Source organism: Eleutherodactylus coqui, chromosome 1 (genome assembly GCF_035609145.1).
Source record: "Eleutherodactylus coqui strain aEleCoq1 chromosome 1, aEleCoq1.hap1, whole genome shotgun sequence".
In the NCBI taxonomy this organism is placed as follows: domain Eukaryota; kingdom Metazoa; phylum Chordata; class Amphibia; order Anura; family Eleutherodactylidae; genus Eleutherodactylus; species Eleutherodactylus coqui.
The window spans coordinates 242,178,536-242,198,681 of NC_089837.1; the positions used below are offsets into that span (position 1 = coordinate 242,178,536).

The window sequence follows — 20,146 nt, forward strand, 5'->3', positions numbered from 1 at the left end:
GTGGAATGTCGTTTTTTTTTTCCATTTCTCTCCGCTAAGAATTTTTTAAAAGTTTTTCAGTACATTATATGGTACAATAAATAGTGCCATTGAAAAATACAACTTGTCCCGCAAAAAACAAGCCCTCATACAGCAACGTCGATGGATAAATAAAGGAGCTACGATTTTTTAAAAGGAAGTAGGAAAAAAGCAAAAAAGCCTGGTCACTAAGGGGTTAAGCAAACGTACTCTTCCGAGCTTGATGCTCATTCGAGTATTAGCATACTCAATGGTGCTCGCTACTCAAGCAAGGATCACGCCGTGTCGACCCCGCCCTGGTTTGGCCCCTCCCCGCTCCGACATGTCAGTTTTGACCCCTCCCCGCTGCGACGCGTTGCACGTCAACGGTAGTTTGTGGCTGGCTTGGGAGAGAGAGAGAGAGAGAGAGAGAGAGAAAAAAAAAGCTCGGCAACCGGCGGGTCCCATACAAAATTGCTCAAGTCTCCCATTGAAGTCATTGGGGTTCGTTACTCGAATAGAGCTCTTGAATTTTATGAAAAGCTCGACTCGAATAACGAGGACCCGAGCATTTTGGTGCTCGCTCATCTCTAGTAATAATGATAAGCTTTTGGTGACGTGTGCTGTATATATATGAGGGAGTGATGCAGGGTTTGTATACATACATGGAGGGTGCTGACTGACAAAGACATTTAACAACCGACTGTAGCTAAGGGATAAGAGATAGCTCTGATCCAAGCCATTAACTGTTTAAATGTCGTGGTCGCGGCTAATCACACTTTTAAATGCTTAAGGCCGGCTGCCCACGGGCGATGAGCTGCCGGCGAATCTCCGCCGGTTAGCCCTATCTAATAGATATGCTGACCGCGGAGAATCCGGGCAATTCACAGCATGCTGCGAAATTGCTTGCCGTAAGCAGAGAATCGCAATGATTCTCCGTTCGTAGACAGGTGCCGGCGATTTCCATAGCAATGCTATGCGAAGCGTCGGCCAGCGTGATTCGCCGGCGGTTTACCGCCAGCGAATAAGCTGCTGTGGACCGGGGGCCTAAGGCTGATTTCACATGGATGGGTTGGATTCTACATGTGGGAGCCAGTGAAATCTTGCATCTGACAACCCTGCGTACCTGTCATTTATTTACTGCGGATGATCGGCAATGTGAATTGCAGATGAGCCGCAGGTCGTACGGCTTCCACTGACTTTAATGAAAGCCGTCTGTACAGATCCTGCTGAAAAATAGAATATGCTGCAATTTAAAATCTGCTTGTGGAAATCGCAGTCGCTATCTGCTCATCTGAGCTGACTTGAGAATGTTCTATTCTTTCAATTTGTGCGGAATATCGCAGATCACAAATGCGGGTGACGATCACGGATTCCGCAATAGAAATCCAGTCGTGTGAGATCGGCCTAACAGACAAAGGAGGCTCCCTTTGTTCCCCAAATGGCTTCACCGCCACAAGATCGTTAAGTGCCATTCTTTTGACGTGGCAGTTTGGGGCCTTGCGAAAGCTGCCAGACTTGCCTTGAATTTCTTCTTAGTAAGCTCTGCCTGTGCCAAGACTTGGAAGGATGTTTGTAAAAGTACAATATGCTGCAATACTGAAGTATTATTTATTTTATATAGCACATACATATTCCACAGCGCTGTACTCATAGGGTTTTGTCCCCACTGTGGTTCACAATCTAAATTCTTTTTGAGTGTGGGAGAAAACCAAGGAAAATACAAACTCCATGCAGATGTTGTCCTTGGTCAGACTTGAACCCAGGACCCCAGCACTGCAAGGCAACAATGCTAAACCATAGGGCCATCATTCTACAATGTATGGTACAAGTTGAAGCGCCCTAGTGTTACTTTAAAAAAAAAAAGTAAAAATCACTTAAAGATTTTATGTAAACAAAATATACAAAAAGTTTTCCCTGTTACAATTTTTTTACGTGCAAAAATCACAGTCTGATCTATTAAAATAATGTATTATTTATCTCTCACTGTGAATGCCAGCAGAAAAAATACAAAATGCTAAAATGGTACTTTTTTGGTGACCTGTCTCCAAGAAACAGTTTTATATAAAGTGATCAAAATGTCTTATGCACCTAAAATAATAGGGGGAAAAATCACTTGCCCTGTAAACATCAAACCTGCACACAGCCCCATCGATGGAAAAATAATTAGTTATGCGGATCAGAATATGGCAACAGAATGTATTTTTAAAAAGTAGTACAACAAAAAAAAATTTGGTATTGCCATAATTGTAATGCGAATACTGTAAAAGCAAAACCCAAAAAGCAATGGCACAATTGCCTTTTCTTTTCATTTCACTTCAAGATTTTTATTAATATATATATATTTTTTTTATATATATTAAAAAAAACTAATCAATAGACCGCAAACATCAACCCTTGCAGTAGAGTGTTGCTTAATTATTGCATGTCCGATTCTGGTCCATGATATAGGCCAGAATAGGAAATACTGTGATCTTTTTCACACAGAGCATCGGTCCACCCATGTATATAGCCTAATTGGCTATAATTAGAGATGAGTGAACGTACTCGTTTCGAGTAATTACTCGATCGAGCACCGCGATTTTCGAGTACTTCAGTACTCGGGTGAAAAGATTCGGGGGGGCGGGGGTAGCAGCGGGGAACAGGGGGGAGCCCTCTCTCCCTCGCCCCCCGAATCTTTTCGCCCGAGTACGGAAGTACTCGAAAATCGCGGTACTCGGGTGAAAAAGGGGCGCGGCCGAGTACGCTCGCTCATCTCTAGCTATAATGAGTCCATGTGCTGTCCATGAAATACATACACAACAAACAGACTGGAAATGTGCCCATGTGAATGAGCTCTAAAATCAGTAATTGAAAGAACCAAATGAAATTCAACTAAATGACAAACCACTTTTAACTGTCATTCAACTTCATGTGGATATAGACAAAATGTGCATAACATTTGTGGGTGTATAAGAGGAAAGTCAGAGAAGCCATAGGGCATCAAATACGTCTCTGGGGTCCTTACATGTGGCGTGTGAAATTCTCTTTTTCATTTCTGCAAAAGATAGGTATGGGCCCACTTCCATTTGGAAGCAATACGAATTCTTGCAGTCATAACAATAAATAGTATGCTATTAGTCTTAAAATTGGTACCAGAGAATCTATTGCCCAGCAAGAAAACTGTGGGACTTAAAGGAAATTGCTCACCTAACCTTGTATTGAACGGGTCTATAATTTGCTTCCAGAATGCATGATCAATTGGACATGTCCACGAAACATGCAGAGGGCACCCAGTACTCGCATCCCCGAAAACACCCCAGGAAGGTTCAACACCCCAGAAACACTGAGTGGACAAAGTAGGCACAGTGGAGGATTTTGACATTGCTCTCCACAAGTGTAACCTGAAAGTTATCTCTGGTGACCATCTCACTGCAATACAACCGTTAGAGGAAAACAAAATATTTAGATCTGTCTTCCATTGGGACATAAAAGGACGTGTAGAGTCAGAGGGGTGTGTGTTGAAGATGGCATAGGGGATGGAAATTAAACCTTGTCTGGAGAGATTTAAGGAAATGATAGATTTGAGCGAAACTAAAGTTCTTCAATCTAGTTAACATATGTAGTAAGAACCAGAAAATAGACATTGACATGAAATGATTAGTTTCCCACCAGTAGAGGACTCCTGTCTGACAGCGAGGGGAGAACATAGGGTTTAAGAAAATCAGCGGGAGTCTTGAAGGATTGGTCTGTAAGGCATATTGAAATTATAAGGCCTCATGTCCACGGAGACAGATCCGCAGCGGACACCCGTAGATAGTTAAAGGGGAATTTATCATTTTTTTAGTTTTTGAATACATGGTATATTAAATGGTACAATTAAAAAATACAACTCGTCCTGCAAAAGAAAAAAGCTCTCATACAACTATGGCAATGGAAATGTAAAATGGCATGGCTCTTCAAAGGGATGAAGAAATGAATATAAAAAACAATTAATGGTTATTGAAGGGTTAAAAGCAGAGGAGAAGAAATAACATAGATGTGAATGTCATGCTTTTTGAAGCATAATGTTGTGGTAGATCAGCATGCTCTATGCATTGCATTTGTCATAGTTTTTTGAGACTTAACTGGGCAAAACAAAATCTCAGTTTTTCGTAGAAGTAGCTCAGGAATGTTTCCTGGAAATGCATTTTTTATTGTGAAATCTTAATTTTACAGTGACTTATATGCACCAAAAGTAAATGAAAAATCCAATCATTACTGCCTTACAGCCACTAGGGGGCAGCGGCATGCCACATTTTTCATCTCCCTTATTTGCATGCCACATTTCAGTGCAAAAACATCAACATGGAGAAGGAACAGTCTCCCAGCTCACACATTATAGTCAGTCCCCTAACGTGGTACACCCCCAATTTTGCCTTCAATAGCAGGTAGTATCTTTAAGTTGATATTAAACCTTTTTTATATCACAAAAAGAAAGTCCTTGGTTGCTTTGTTGGTCAAGGCTGTGCTCACACTAGAGATGGAGTTCTGCTTGTTTAGCTATTTATTTACATGTACAAATGTACCAATGTATAACTTGATAATGCATTAAAAAAAAGTCTGTTACAGTGTATGTCCTTTATCCCTCTAGCCCTCCCCCCTCTCTTGGTTAGAGAATAATCACTATGAAAACCCCTCTTGCCCCGCCCATGATCTCTCTAAATATGGGGAGATATGTGAGAGATACCCTGTAGCTCCCCCCCCCCCCCTCTCTCCTCACTATGAGGGATTCCAAACCTCTTTTGCGATCTTCTGCCATTGATTTCAATTGAAGACAATGTGCGATATTACAGATTTTTTTTAACGCAACTTGAAGGGAGTGAAAACATCGCAAATGAGAATGAAACTATTTAAAAACTTTGGTTTCAAAATCATGCGTTTTCACTTACTCCCGCATTGCAGGAAATATATGGCCAGTGTGGACGAGCCCTATGCCTATCAATAGCTTATGTTGTATTAAGTCGACTTGTTGTAAAAAGTTATCACAGTTAAAATACATCTGTAAATGGAAAAAGTTGTGGACAGTTTTATTGTTTTTGTCAGTTTGTATAGAGCCTTTATGAAAAATATATATTGTCATCATTGTCATGAGTTTATCACAAGTTTAGATAGATATTACTATGACAGCGAATAGAAAAAAAAACATGCAGACGCTAAATATGTTGACTTTCATGTAGAAAATAAAAAATATAAAGAAGTGCTTGTTTGTGACATGCATGGAAATGTGTACTGTGCTGCAAAGGATGGCAATAGATGGCTTTTATAACACAAAGCTGTCCCCATCTGAATAAACACTTGTATCCATTGCAGTGTCTGTTTCTATACTATTTTAGGACAAAAATAAATGGACCAAAAACTCTGAATACAAAACACAGATGTGTGCTCCCTTATAGTAATTTGGTTACAGTGGGTGTCCATTTAGAAAAAATGAGGAGCAATGTTTATTAGTGATTATGCAAGTAACATGCCTATGGCTTTTATTGTGGGTGCAGCTTTTGATCACCCCCACGTTCTATCCTGGAGCCACATGACCTAAAGACTCTGATGCTAAATGGATGCGGCAAGATGTCCATCTGCTAATCATGGGATCTTTTCGACTGCCTGTCCTGCCCCTTAGATGGAACGAAACAAACTGCCAGCTCCTTTCTACATCACAAGCGCACTGTATGGCGCAGTTGCAATAGGAGCCGTCAGCTGTCTCATTCCATCTAAGGGGCAGGATGAGCAGTTGAAAAGACCACGTGACTGGCAGATGGGCGTCCTGCCACATCTTTTAAACATCACAGCCTTCAGGTCACATAAGGCTTTGATAAGCGGGGGTCAAAGGCTGAAATCAATATAAAGGCCATTTGTAAGTTACTTGTATTATTATTTTAAATGGACAACCTCTTTAAGGCCCATTGCCCACGGACAGATCCCGGACCCAAATTCCACAGCAATGTCCGTCCATATCATATTATGTTAAAAGATTCTCCCCTGCCCACGACCGGAAATCAATCGCGATTTTCCGCTCACAGGGGAAAATCGCAGCATGCTCTATTTGGTGCGTGAAATCACACGGATGGCTTCCATTGCAGTCAATGGTAGCCGTCCAATCTGCAGCGATTCCAAAATGTCAATTTTGAAGTTGCTGTGAATCCACATCATCAACGGCGGGTCACACCCTATACTGCGCATGCGCGCCGGCCGAGACTTAGGCCTCATGTCCACGGGGAAAATCGGGCCCGCTACGGATTCTACATGTAGAATCTGCAGCGGGTCCCTCCTGCCCCGCGGACATGAGCGCTGAAAATAAGAATAAATAAGAATTTACCTATCCGTAGCGGGCGGCGAAGCTCTGCTCTTCCTCACGGCCGGATCTTCTTTTTCGGCCGGCGGATGAATTCCTGACGCCGGCGGCACGTCGTCGACGTGCCGCGCGCATGCGCCGGGCACATCCGCCGAGCCGAAGCATGGGAGATGCGGCCGTGAGGAAGAGAAGAGCTTCCCGGCCCGCTGCGGGTGAGTAAATGCTTTAAATTCCTATTTTAGGTCTCCCGCGGATCCGGACGGCTTCCATAGGCTTCAATAGAAGCCCGCGGGAGCCGTCCCCGCGGGAGACCCGCATGAAAATGGAGCATGGTCCAGATTTTTTCATGCTCCATTTTTTTTAAAATCACTTTTATTGACGATCCGCGGGTATTTATCTACCCGCGGGTGGTCAATGCATCCCTATGGGATGCGGATCCGCGCGCGGGAGAAGAGTTAAAATCCGCTGCGGATTTTAATTCTTATTTTCCCCGTGGACATGAGCCCTTAAGGCGGATTCAGACAGGTGAGTATGTGTCTCTGGCTGGGCACCGGGTATGATTTCGCAGTTGGAATCCGACCTGGCCGTGGGCATGAAGCCTAAGGATAACAATTTCTAGTATAAGCAATTCAACACAATATTGCAAAATGTTAGCAAAATCCTTGTGCAACACAACTACTGGTTGGTCATAAAGATCTTATAGCAAACAGGAATTTCATTATCCTATGAAGTGAATGACATTTTGTGGACTACTGCTCAATGGTCAATTCATAGAATCATAGAATCAATGTTAGCGTTGGAAGGGACGTCCAGAGTCATCTGGTCCAGCCAGTTGGGTTTAACTGTATGGTGCTGTACTGCCCTAGAAAGCAATGTTTCAATGGGATAATGCCTAGTAATACATAACATCCAATGGAACATGCCATGATTCTACTTTGCATTAGGCATGTTGCCAAGTTAAAGGGATTCTGTCATTAAAATATCAAAAATTAGCAAACCCCAAACATAAACATATCTGTGTAGAAAGAAAAAGCTATATAATAACTTATGCTTTGGCACATTGTATGCAAAAGAACCTGCCTCGAGTCATGGAGGTGGTCCACCAGTACCCAAGTCACACTGGCCTCCATCACTCATCTGGCTGCTGATATCAGCGCCCCGCTGATGTGCTGTGCGGCTCTCGGCCCCAGTTGGAAGCCGACGTGCACCGACGTCACAGTTTACACAGCTTTTCTATTGCAGACAGATACGTTTATGTTGTGATATATGGGTTTATGGTGCCTGCTAATTTTCAATATTCTTCTGACACTTTCTTTAATGATATCTTTGTATGTGTTCATGGCAAAAACAATAGTAACTTCTTCAAGATGAATCAAACAAACCCTATTTCTGTTCTAGAAAATTGTGGAACATATTTTCCTGCTATGAAGAACGACCCTAGCAAATATTTAAAGTCATGTCCTGAATCTTTGAAAAACTGGATAAGAAGTCTGAAAGATGCTGGAAAAACCCTTTTGTTAATCACTAGCTCGCACAGTGACTACTGCCGGCTTCTGTGTGAATACATTTTAGGGTAAGTTCGAATATTTTCTTTATACATTGTAATTACTTATGTCTCAGATTTCTCAGTTCCAGGAAGATGTTTTCCTGACTGAATGACCACAACTTATAGAGTACCTATCAGAGCTGTAGATGTTTATTAGATGCCATGCAGCCAGAAATTGTGTGGTTTTGGGATGTTTTTCCATCCCTTTGCTTTCCTTTGGAAAATACATGTTTTCTTTCTGTATGACTGCAGAGCAGACAGGCTCACCTTGGTGCGATGGTGGCACTGTGCTCGGCTATTTGGATGTCTCTGCATGTCTGCTTGTCCTGCTATCTCACAGCATGCAGTCTCACAGACATAGGGAAGGAGAGAAGCTGCAGTGTGAAGCTATATTTAGGCCGCTTTCACGTGGCCGAGAATCACGCAATTTGAATGGGCTCATAAACGTGAGCGTTTTTTTTTTCCTTCCCGCATCACATTGCATGGTAGTGCAGGAAAAATTGCGACATGTCCTATCTTTTTGGGTATTCCTTTTAAAAAGCCTGGCCCGTTGTTTTCAATGGGGTCGGCAAAGCATAGCACGGCATACAAGGTACACGCAAGTGTGATAAAATGCAAAGTTTATGGGAAACATTTGCCAATCCTCATATTTCCCTGAGGTGATGCAAGGCGTTTTTAACATAATAGCGCCTTGCATCTTCGAGGAAATTGTACATTCTCCAGTGCAATATCTGGACGAGCTTTACAACCTGACATCGCATTCGCCCCTTTGAAATTAGCCTTACACAGGTGACACTATTGTGTGAGTTCTGTGCATTGTGTGATGCACAAAACTCACACAAATATGAACTCCATTCTTTTGAACAGGCTTATTCACATGAGCAATTTATTTTTTTTGCACTCACAGCAATGATGTGAAGCAAAACAAATCACAGTATGTTCTATCTTTTGGTGATCCCCCGGAACGTCTCACCCATTGTTTTCAATGGGACCTTAAAAGACAAATCGCATGCCTGAGGATCTCAATCGGGAGGGGAAACATCATATCTTAGGGAGAGCATCAATAATGTGAGTGAGGAGACTTATAAGGCTATCCATGCTCCTCTGGGTAAAATGCAAACAAGGGAGATGGAATAATACCTCTGCAGCGCCACCTTTTGGATGGCAGCATTCCTTCATATCAATGCCTGACCCAGGTCTGTTGAGCAATGATTGGGAATTGAAAACCATCCAGAATCTATAAACAGACAGCTGTTTCGGGGGTTTTGCCCCTCATCAGTGTGCTGAGGATTGCAATTTCACAGTGATGAGAGGCATTTTTGAATGAAAAACACATAGCATCGGTGTAAAAAATGCACGTTGGCAAGCATGATATCTCACTCAGCCATGTGAATCCGGCTTTATATGCTGTGTGAATATGGCATTAGATGGAGGATGTGGAGGTCTCAAGACATTTCGAGGGAACCTGCAAGCAAAAAGAAGGCAACTGGAGATTACTGGAAGATGAAAAAAATGTATTTCCCTTGCCTTCACCAGCATGGGCTAGGTGTCACCCTGAGTCAAGGCCATGTCTCTCTCGCCCCTCCGTACACCCCCACCGCCGCCCCAAGCCTGCTCGGACGAGAATGCAGTTACTCGAGAAGAGCGATGCCCGCTCGAGTAACTGCCTTATCCGAGCGTGCTCGCTCATCTCTATACTAGATATAAAGAAAAAAACAATGCAATGATTTGGAAACCTCATATAACCACATTCCATCCACAATAGAACACATATCAGAAGGTGAAAGTGAATAATTTTCCATTTTATTTTAAAAAATTAACTAATTTAGAAATTGATGGCAGCAACACACCACACAAAAGGGGGGCAGGGTTATCAAAAGAATGGAAAAGTAAGTGGTAACTAATGAAAAACAACCATAGGGTTAACTAACATGATTGTGTATAAAAAGAGCATGTTAGAGAGGCAGAGTCTCTCAGAAGTAGTTTGGTTCACCAATCTGAGAAAAACTGCATCTAAAAATTGTGGAATATTTCATTATCTACGGTACATAATATCAGCAAAACATTCAGAGAATCTGGAGAAATTCTTGTGCACAAGGAACACAAGGCTGACGGCCAGTACTGGGCACTCGAGATCTAAAGGCCCTCAGGCGGTACTGCACCATATCCTGCGGACTGAAAACGAGAGGGACTATCCAGCTTGTTATCAGCGCACAGTTCAAAGCCTGCATCTCTGATGGTATGGGGTTGCATTAGTGCCTACGGCATGGGCAGCTTACACGTCTTAACAGGCACTAAAAAAAGCTGAGAAGTACATAGAGGTTTTAGAACAACATATTCTCCCATCCACACAATGTCTTTCAGGTAAGGCCTTGCATATTTTAGCAACACAATGGTAAGCCACATACTGCATCCATCACAACAGCATGGCTTCACAGAAGAAGAGTCCAGGTGCTGAACTGTCCAGACCTTCCGTCAATATAAAACTAGGTGTTTTGAGCGCAGGGACTGGTTATTGAAAATTGGGCTTTCAAAGTTATTTCCTTCTACATAATAACTGATGTTACTATGCCATTTTGCAGCGGTCCCAAATCATTTGTTCATCAAAAATGAGGTGTTGCTCAATTGGCACATCAACGTTATGCACATTCATCTTCAATAATATTTCTTTTAGCTGAAATGTTCATTAATGTCATTAGTTACTACATACGTGCTACCAGCGGATACTGTTGGTGAAATCACAACATTACATAGGGGGTCACTTACTTTTGCACTTTAAATTGAATAATCAAGTTGCGACCCCTTTCCTTTTCCTATTTACGAACAAAAGAATGGTCGGGCAAATTTCACGTTTGTGCGGTACAAATGTGTATTATTAGTTACATTACATAGGAGGTCACATACTTTCGCGCGTAGAATTCAATAATCAAGTTTGATTATTCCTATTTAGAACCTATTTACTACAGCACTATTAGGAATAGCAACCAATCGCAGCGTAGCTTTTATTTTACTTCAGCAGTAACGAAATGAAAGCTGAGCTGTGATTGGCAACAAAAATTACAGGGGAAGTCTCACCAAGTTTTCGATTTTTAATTATGCCAGTATTCATCGCCTGGTGACAAAGAACGCTCATGCTAATTTTCACTCAAATCAGACCAGAACTGTGGATTTGTGTACGACGTGTATATATATAATTTGTCACGTTATGAAATGAAAAATTCCGACAAAGACGACCCAGGACTGTTGAGCAGACGAGCATGGGACAACAGTCCTCTCCCAAAACTCCAACAATTGTTCTCCTCACTTCCCAGATGTTTACAGACTGGTGTAAAAAGAAGGAATGCTGCACAATGGTAGACATGGCTCTGGCCACACTTTTTTGAGATGTGCTATTGCCTATAATTTCTAAATGAGTTTTTTTTTTTTTTTTATAAAATGGAAAATGTCTCACTTTCACCTTCTGATATATGTTCTATTATGAATAAAATATGATTATATGAGATGTTTATTCATTGCACTCTTTTTTCTTTACTTTAAGTGCTAATGCCCACAAACAGATTATTGCTGCAGAATTCGAGGACAGATGCTCACCGCAAGTTCCACAGCAATGTCCGACCATAGACATGCAATGGTAAAAGATTCTCTCCTGCCCACGAGCGGAAATCAACTGCAGTTTTCTGCTTGTGGAGGAGAATTGCAGCATGTTCTAATGTGTGTAAAAGCGCATGGACATCTTCCATTGTAGTCAATGGAAGCCATCCGTCCTCGGATAGTTCCGCTGTGGGCACAACGGAAGTATCGCGGGAAATCACATCACCGCCCAGCGACGACGCGTCATGCGCTGCACTGCACATGCACACCGGCTCGCAGGCCAAGTCGCTTGCAGTGGATCCGGAGAGGTTAGTATGGGTTCTCTGTGAGATTTCGCATTTGGAATCCGACCCGGCCGTGTGGGCATGAGGCCTTATTTACATTTTTTAGGATTGTGGTTGTGCTTACCTATTTTCACATGATACCTGAACTAGACAAAACTGTTAAATTAAAAATAATAAGAAGGAATATTTAGCAGAATAAATTATGTCAAATAGGTGAAATTATATATTTTCAGATAGAAAAATGTAATGTCTTATAGAAGAAGTAACCACATTTCAATATAATTCTTTCTTTGTTTTTAGGAGGGATTTTGAGGGACTTTTTGACATAATAATTACTAATGCCTTGAAGCCGGGATTTTTCTCTCTTATTCCACAACAAAGACCATTCTGGACTCTTGGTAAGTTTGTTCTGTGTTCCTTCCTGTCATGACACTGTAAAGTATTCTAAATCTGAGTTTAAAGATCTGTAAGTAGGCCCTTTGTTTTTGGAGAGTTATAGTGCCAGCTTCAGAATTAAAATGTTGAATGTACAGTAATAAGGGATTTGGGTGAAATTTTTTTAACACGTATGCTAGGAGGTTGAAGGTGCTTACAGCAGGTATCAATAGTACCAATGAGAGATTCACAGCACTCTTATGAGTTTGCAGGACAGGTGGATCGGTAGGACATATGCCCGATTCTTCTGTGTACTGTCATACTGTAGCTTACTACTTTAATTTTAGTTATATAGTGCCAACATATTCTGTAATATATTAAATTAACGGAATTGTCACTTCCAGGTTTTATATTTCTTGACAGTGTTTTATTATCCTGCTAGAATATTGTGAACTTAATGTATATTTGATGTCAACAAGGAATCTGGAGCAATGGATATATTTGTCCTTTTAGGCCGGCTTCACACAGGCGATAAAATCACACAATTTTTTTGCGATGCCACAGTGTTACAAATCGCATGTATATAGGCATCACAGAAACTTGGTGGAATGATACACATGGTTGGACTACAAGGCTTGAAGGATGCAACTTATTTATAAGAAACAGAGCTAGAAAAAGGGGAGGAGGTATTGCGCTGTGTGTTAGGAAATCATTCATCTCCACAGAGATTCAAGCTTCAGAGCATGGGAGTTCTGTAGAAACAGTTTGGGTAAAAATATGAGGAAAGAACAACAGAAAGGACACCATTATAGGCATTTACTATAGGGTGCCTGGACAAGCAGAAGAGATGGATGAACTCTTTCTACATCAAATGGCCAAGCACTCTAAAAAAGCATGACATAGTGATTATGGGAGATTTTAACTATCCAGACGTTTGTTGGGAATCTCTCAGGTAAAAGTAATGGATCCAACAAATTCTTATCCGCTCTTGCAACAATTTTATCTTCCAAAAGGTAGAAGAGAAAACAAGAGGATCTGCTATCTTGGACCTAATTCTTACCAACAGGGAGGAAATGTTTGAGGAAGTAAGGGTGGCTGGGTCCTTAGGAGGCAGTGATCATGTTTTTCTTGAATTTTGGTTAAAAGGGGAAGGAAGACCTGAGAAAACTCAGACCTCAAGGTAACTACAGGCTGGTAAGTCTCACACTAATAATTGGAAAAATATTCAAGGGGTTTCTGAGAAATGCCATCCTAGAATACCTCAAGGAAAACAACAATATAACTTCTCATCAGCATGGGTTCACAAAGGGTTGCTCATGCCAGACCAATCTGATCAACTTCTACAATGAAGTAAGTTCTAGGCTGGACCTGGGAGAGTCTATTGATTTCATATATATGGATTTTTCTAAAGCATTTGACACTGTGCCGCATAATAGGCTGATATATAAAATGACAGTTCGGTCTGGGCAAAAACATATGTAACTGGGTAAAGAACTGTCTCAGAGATAGAAAGCGGAGGGTGCTAATAAATAGTTCGTACTCTGATTGGGCCACCGTTGCGAGTGGGGTGCCACATGGTTTAGTATTAGGCCCCATTCTGTTCAATATATTTGTTAATGACCTGATAGAAGGATTACACAGTAAAATATCAATATTTGCAGACAATACGAAATTATACAACATAATTAATACAAAGGAGGACAATATGCAGCTACAAACAGATCTAGATAAGTTGGGGGCTTGGGTTGAAAAATGGCAAATGAAGTTCAATATTGATAAATGTAAGGTTATGCACATGGGCAGGAGAAATGGATGCCACCAATATGCCCTAAATGGGGTACTGCTATGGAAAAGTGAGATGGAAAAAGTCCTAGGGGTACTAGTTGACTATAGAATTAATTGAAGCTGTCATTGCCAGTCAGCTGCTACAAAAGCAAATAAAGTTTTGGGGTGCATTAAAAAAGGTATAGGGGTGAGGGATGAGAACATTATTCTTCCGATTATATAAGGCACTTGTCAGGCCTCACATGGAATACTGTGTACACTTCTGGACATCGGTGCTAAGGAAAGATGTTGCAGTGCTTGAAGGGGTCCAAAGATGGGCAACTAAATTAATAAATGGAATGAGAGGACTGGAATACCCAGAGAGGCTAACAAAATTGAGATTATTCATCCTGGGAAAAATACGGCTAAGGGGCGACCAAATAACTATGTATAAATACATTAGGAGACAATACAAGAATCTCTCCCACGATCTACTTATGCCCAGGACTGCGAAGGTAACAAGAGGGAATCCTCTACATCTATATGAAGGCAGGTTTTATCACCAAAACAGAAAGGGGTTCTTCACCATAAGAGCAGTGAGACTGTGAAACTCTCTGCCAGGGGACGTGGTGATGGCAAAATCAGTAGAGAACTTTAGAGCACTATGATATTACAGGTAACCAGCAGAGTTGTTGACCTGGGGCTTGGAGTTAGGTAGAACTCAAACGTTGATGCAGGGATTATTCTGACTGCCATTATGGAGTCAGGAAGGCTTTTTTTCCTCCAAATGAGCTAAATTGGCATCTGCCTCCTTGTTTTTTTCCCCCTTCCACTAGGTGGACATTGTCCGCATTCAGCCTAACATACTAGGAAGAATCCAATGGCTGGATGTTCTTAAGGACAGAAATGTCCAAGAAGGTTGGGAAATATTGCAGTATGAGCCTCTCAAAGCAAAATCGTTAACAATCCCTAAAAGAAGGAAGAATGGAAAGCATTTAAAGAGACCAGGATGGATGAACACAGAACTTGCACACATGTTAAAAAGGAAGAAAAATATGTTTATCAAATGGAAAGAGGGGGGAATATCTGAAGAAGAACATAATGCAGTCTGCAGAAACTGTAGGACAGTTTCAGAAAAGCTAAAGCTAAAAATGAATTGAGGCTTGCAACAAAGTCCAAAAGCAATAAAAAAGGATTTGGGGGGTATGTCAAAAGCAAAAGAAAAGTCAAAGATGCTATTGGATACTTGCAAGATGAAAATGTTGAATTGGTTAAGAATGATGTTGAGAAGGCCGAACTTTTAAATTCCTATTTTGTATCTGTTTTCTCTCAGAAAGTAGATTTAACATCAACTGATCGTCCCTGTGCTTTTGGGGAAATAAAAGAATGCGAGCTATCTATAAGCAGAGAGATGGTAAGGAGAAACTTAGCCGATGTAAATGAATTCAAATCTCAAGGTCCAGATGAATTACATCATAGGATACTAAAGGAAGCACCGGAGGAAAATACTGAACCACTTGCCGTAATCTTGGAAAATTCCTGGAGAACAGGAGAAGCCCCAGAAGATTGGAAAAGAGCAAATTTTGTCCCTATCTTCAAGAAATGGAAGAAGGTGGATCCAGGAAACTACAGGCCTGTGAGCCTGACTTCTATACCGGGAAAGATCTTTGAACAAATTATTAAACAGCATGTATGCAAGTACTTGGATAAAAATTGAGCAATTAACCAAAGCCAGCATGATTTTTTAACAAACAAGTCATCATAGACAAATCTAATTTCCTTCTATGACAGAATCACTGACTGGGTTGATCAGGGAAATGCGGTGGATATAGTATACCTTGCTATACCTTTAGTAAAGCATGTGATGAAGTATCACATACCATACTTATTTTAAAAATGACCAAATATGGGATTGACAAGGCAACTGTTAGGTGGATTCACAACTGGCTGAGTGATCAAATTCAAAGAGTGGTCATAAGGGGATGCACATCCAAGTGGAAGAATGTATCAAGTGGGGTACCACAAGGCTCTGTCCTAGGCCCAGTGTTGTTCAACATTTTTATAAATGATCTGGAGGAGGGAATTAATGGGAAACTGATCAAGTTTGCCCACGACACAAAGCTAGGAGGGATAGCTAACACTAGGGAAGAGAAAGAGTATTCAAAAGTATCTAGACAAACTGGAGCAAGTTCAGAGAAGAGTTACCAAGATGGTGAGCTGCCTGCAAATCAGGTCCTATGAGGAATAGTTAAAGGATCTGGGAAGGTTTAGCTTGAAAGAAAGAAGGCTAAGAGGAGACTAAATAGCTGTCTTCAAATATCTGAAGGGCTGTCACAGTGCAGAGGGATCAGCCCTATTCTCATTTGCACAAGGAAAGACTAGAAGCAATGGGATAAAACTGAAAGGGAGGAGATACAAATTAGATATTAGAAATACTTTCTGACAGTGAGGTGATCAATGAGTGGAACAGGTTACCACAGGAGGTGGTGAGTTCTCCTTCAATGGAAGTGTTCAAACAAAGGCAGGACAAATATCTGGGATGATTTAGTGAATCCTGCACTGAGCACGGGGTTGGATCAGATGACCCTAGAGGTCCCTTCCAACTCTACCATTCTTTATTATTATATCAGTAAACCAAGCCCATTCATGGCAGAAAATACCCTCTTCCATTACCTGCAAATTTGTGTGGTCATTGATTGTTATGGGTGGACATGGTTTAGTCTCATGTGGTCAGCTGCCATGTGTTTCCACCCTTAACCTGTTTATCTATTTAGTATAAATATTGTGCCAGAAATAAGCTTACTGAATAGATACAATACCAGAATTGAGGTTTCTGCATAGATATGGTACTAGAATAAGCTCATTATTAAGATACATTACTAGAACTCACTATTTAGATACAGTACTAAAACTAAGCTTACTAGATATAATGGAATTTACAGAACCAATCTTACTGCATAGACACATCATCAGAATCAAGCTTACTAAATAGATATGATTGTTGAGCTTAGTACGTTTCTACAGTAACAGAACCAAGCTTATTGCACAGATACAGTACCAAAACCAAGTTTACTACGTAGCTATGGGAACAGAACTAAGCTAACTAAATAGATACGGGAACAGAACCATGCTTACTACATAGTTACAGGAACAGAACTAAGCTTACTGTATGGATATGGTAACAAAACTGAAAAAAGGATAAACTGTGTATAGTTGCAATTTGCATCCCATTCTTTTGTAGTTATACCTGGATATATTTCAAAACACGATGAAAATCTATCCTTAAAGTGGTTTTACTAGAACACCAAGTTATCCCCTATCCACAGGATCGGTGGAAGTCTCACGACTGAAACCCCCTTGAGAATGGGACTCCCATGTGCCATTCTCCTGTCACACACGGAGTTACTTCATCCCCAGCAGTGGCATCACTCTGTGATACTGTGAAGGATTTCTCATGAAAATAAAGAGGCCTATTTAGACATAATGATTATCACTCAGAATTCGCTCAAAATTCGTCTTTTAAGCGATAATCGTTGTCTAATTGCACTGACATTGTGCAGTTTTCGTTAAGCCGTCACTCATTCTTGTCTTTCAAAATGCTGAAAGACAACGGTGAGCCTTGTCAGGAATTCACAACGGGATACAGCTGATACTATTGTTTCAGCTGTATCCCGCTCCTTGAACACAGGCAGGGTATAAAGAATAGAGCGGTCCAGCTGCATTCTTCATACCCTGCTCAGAGCGCTCGGCTGTATAACAGCCAGGCACTCCAAGCAGAGAAAAACTGGATGCATACGACAAGCGGGGCCACCCCACTTGTTTTCTGCCTCCTCTGCTCGGAGCACTCGGTTGTATAACAGCCGAACGCTCTGAGTGGGAAACAGCTGGATGCAGAAGACAAGCAGCTACGCTTGTCTTCTGCATCCCCTTCTCTGAGCGCAAGATGATTGCTCAACATTTGAGCAATCACCTTGCGCTGTAATGGATACAACGATGATCGCTCAAAAGACGTCTTTTGAGTGATAATCGTTGTGTCAAAATAAGCCTTTACAGAAGCACTCTTTATTTTAATGAGAAATCCATCATAGTATCAAAGAGTCACGTCACTGCTGGGGAAGAAGTAACCCAAGCAGTGACAGCTGCAATAGCACTGCAATCAATCTTCATACATACCCCGACGCTGCAGGACGCAAATGTACGCCCTGCAGGGTTAAGGGGTTAAAGGAGTTTTTCAGGACAGACCGCTTGTCACTCCATCTATTGCAGTTGCAATGATTACTAATGAGTTCTCCCAGTACCCAGATAACACCAGTCTATACAGTAGGGCTGAATTACGTAACAGTTAAATGAGCATCAAAGCACATAGACACCAATAGGACACACAAATGTAATAACAACCTGCCAAACTTAACTCTAATGCTAGCTCTCAGTCAGTCGAACAAATCGTTGCCTCTAAATGCACAGCCATTGTACACTATTCGTTTGCAGTTCACTTGCTTTCAACCAGCATGAAAATCATTGCTGGCTCGCTGACTTCTCACTGAAAGTAAACGCTGCCCGCTCAGGTTTCACATAGAATGTGAAGCGCTGAGTGATAAACCAGAGGTAATCTGCCTGTCTAAACACTCTGCATGAGCACTAACAACCTAGCGGTGACATCAGTGCAATCATTTAGACGACTGTCATCCCGTCTAAATGGGACTTAAGACATCCCCTTAAATTCGTTTCATTTGAGAAGATAAACGTTCCTACATGCATATCTTTTTAGGATTTAAAAAAGGAATTGCTCACAGTGAAGAATTTAATAAAACTTTTTCTGATAAATAAGGGGTTATTCATAAAGGACTCACATCTTTCTATAGAACTAGGGTGGGCAGGGCGGAGTTAAAGATTTCCTGAGAATATATTCTTTTGTGCATGCAGGGGCCGTTTACACAAACCTCATGTTGCAATCAATTTTGCTTGGTTATTTAAAGTTTTTAGATCACTGAAACATGTTGTATCCATTAGAAATTGCAATTGTTGAAATGCATTCATTTATATGCGGAGCTTGACATCCACCACTCAGTATCTTTACTTGTCTTTAACTTTCTGATATTGCTTTGGGAAAATACAAAAAATAATCCACACAGAACTTTACAGGATAAATTCATACATGGAAGGTTGGAGGCCGAATTAATAAACCCAATTTCACAGAAGCAGGTAGGTCTATAGTATTTAAGTTTGGCCCTTCACAGTTATAGACTAAAATAATAATTTTTATTAGATCCTTTTAAAAAACAGATATGGGCTATAAAGACTCACAAAAACATAAAGACAAGGGGATATAAAGAACCCCTTTCACACAACGATTCTTATAGTCAAGAGGCACTGATCATCAAGATCCTGGAATTATCCAGTATCCTTGACAGGATCGTGTTTATGGTCAATACCTATGGTATCAAAAGTGGATAGACTCAAGCACTTTATACTGGAATCCCTTTAAAAATATAGTATGAGGGATAGAGATTTCGACTGTCAATGCAAATTTCGGTGCTTAGTCAAAATTCTCTTGACATATATTATATATGGTCAGATAAATGTGATCAGCAGAAGTATCGATAGGTCAAAAGCGATTTTAGACCCATAGATGGTCTAGGACATACAGATGGGTCTGTCGATGCGAGCTCAAATTCTGGCTCTTATTACGGCTCCAAATAAGTGTGATCAATAGAAGTAACGATAGATCTAAGCGATTGTAAACCCAGCAATGGTCTGGGGCACGCGAATAGATCTACCGGTGTGAGCTCAAATTTCTGGCTCGATTAAGGCTCGACGCGTTTCCCCACATATGAGTGGTTCATCAGGAGCAGAGCTTGTATTGGGCTGTCAAGTGTACAATATTCTGTGTTGTGTGACTGAGAGTCCTATCAACCACTGATATTAATTACGTTTATACGTATGAAATGCAGATTATCAGCGTTTTGTGCTAGTTTCCAAATATGGTTTAAAGACCAAGGAGAGACTAGATACCGTCCCCTTTTTTTATTGTGTCAAACCATAGAATGGAATCTCTTGCATATGGTGAGCATACGACAGAGCCGCTGATTAGATGAAGAGGAACCTCACTATATTATCAGAGGTTTCCAAGGCAGCAGTTATGTCTAAAGTGCTCAACGTCCAAAGCTGAAGGGGTTGAATCTGCAGATCATTGACGTTAGCTATCTAGACCCCAATATAGGCGCCTCAGTGAAGTATAATCTCTGATTGCATAGCAGACTATCAGAGACACATAACATC

General features: G+C 41.1%; 1 protein-coding gene across 1 annotated transcript in view; it reads left to right on the forward strand.

The window, feature by feature from the left end:
* NT5DC1 (5'-nucleotidase domain containing 1) overlaps positions 1-20,146 on the forward strand; it is a 371,328-nt gene that overhangs the window by 234,421 nt on the left and 116,761 nt on the right. Inside the window, exons 7-8 of the mRNA XM_066607265.1 lie at positions 7,706-7,880; positions 12,029-12,126. Coding sequence (XP_066463362.1) covers positions 7,706-7,880; positions 12,029-12,126 — 273 coding nt within the window. The remainder of the gene's footprint in view (positions 1-7,705; positions 7,881-12,028; positions 12,127-20,146) is intronic.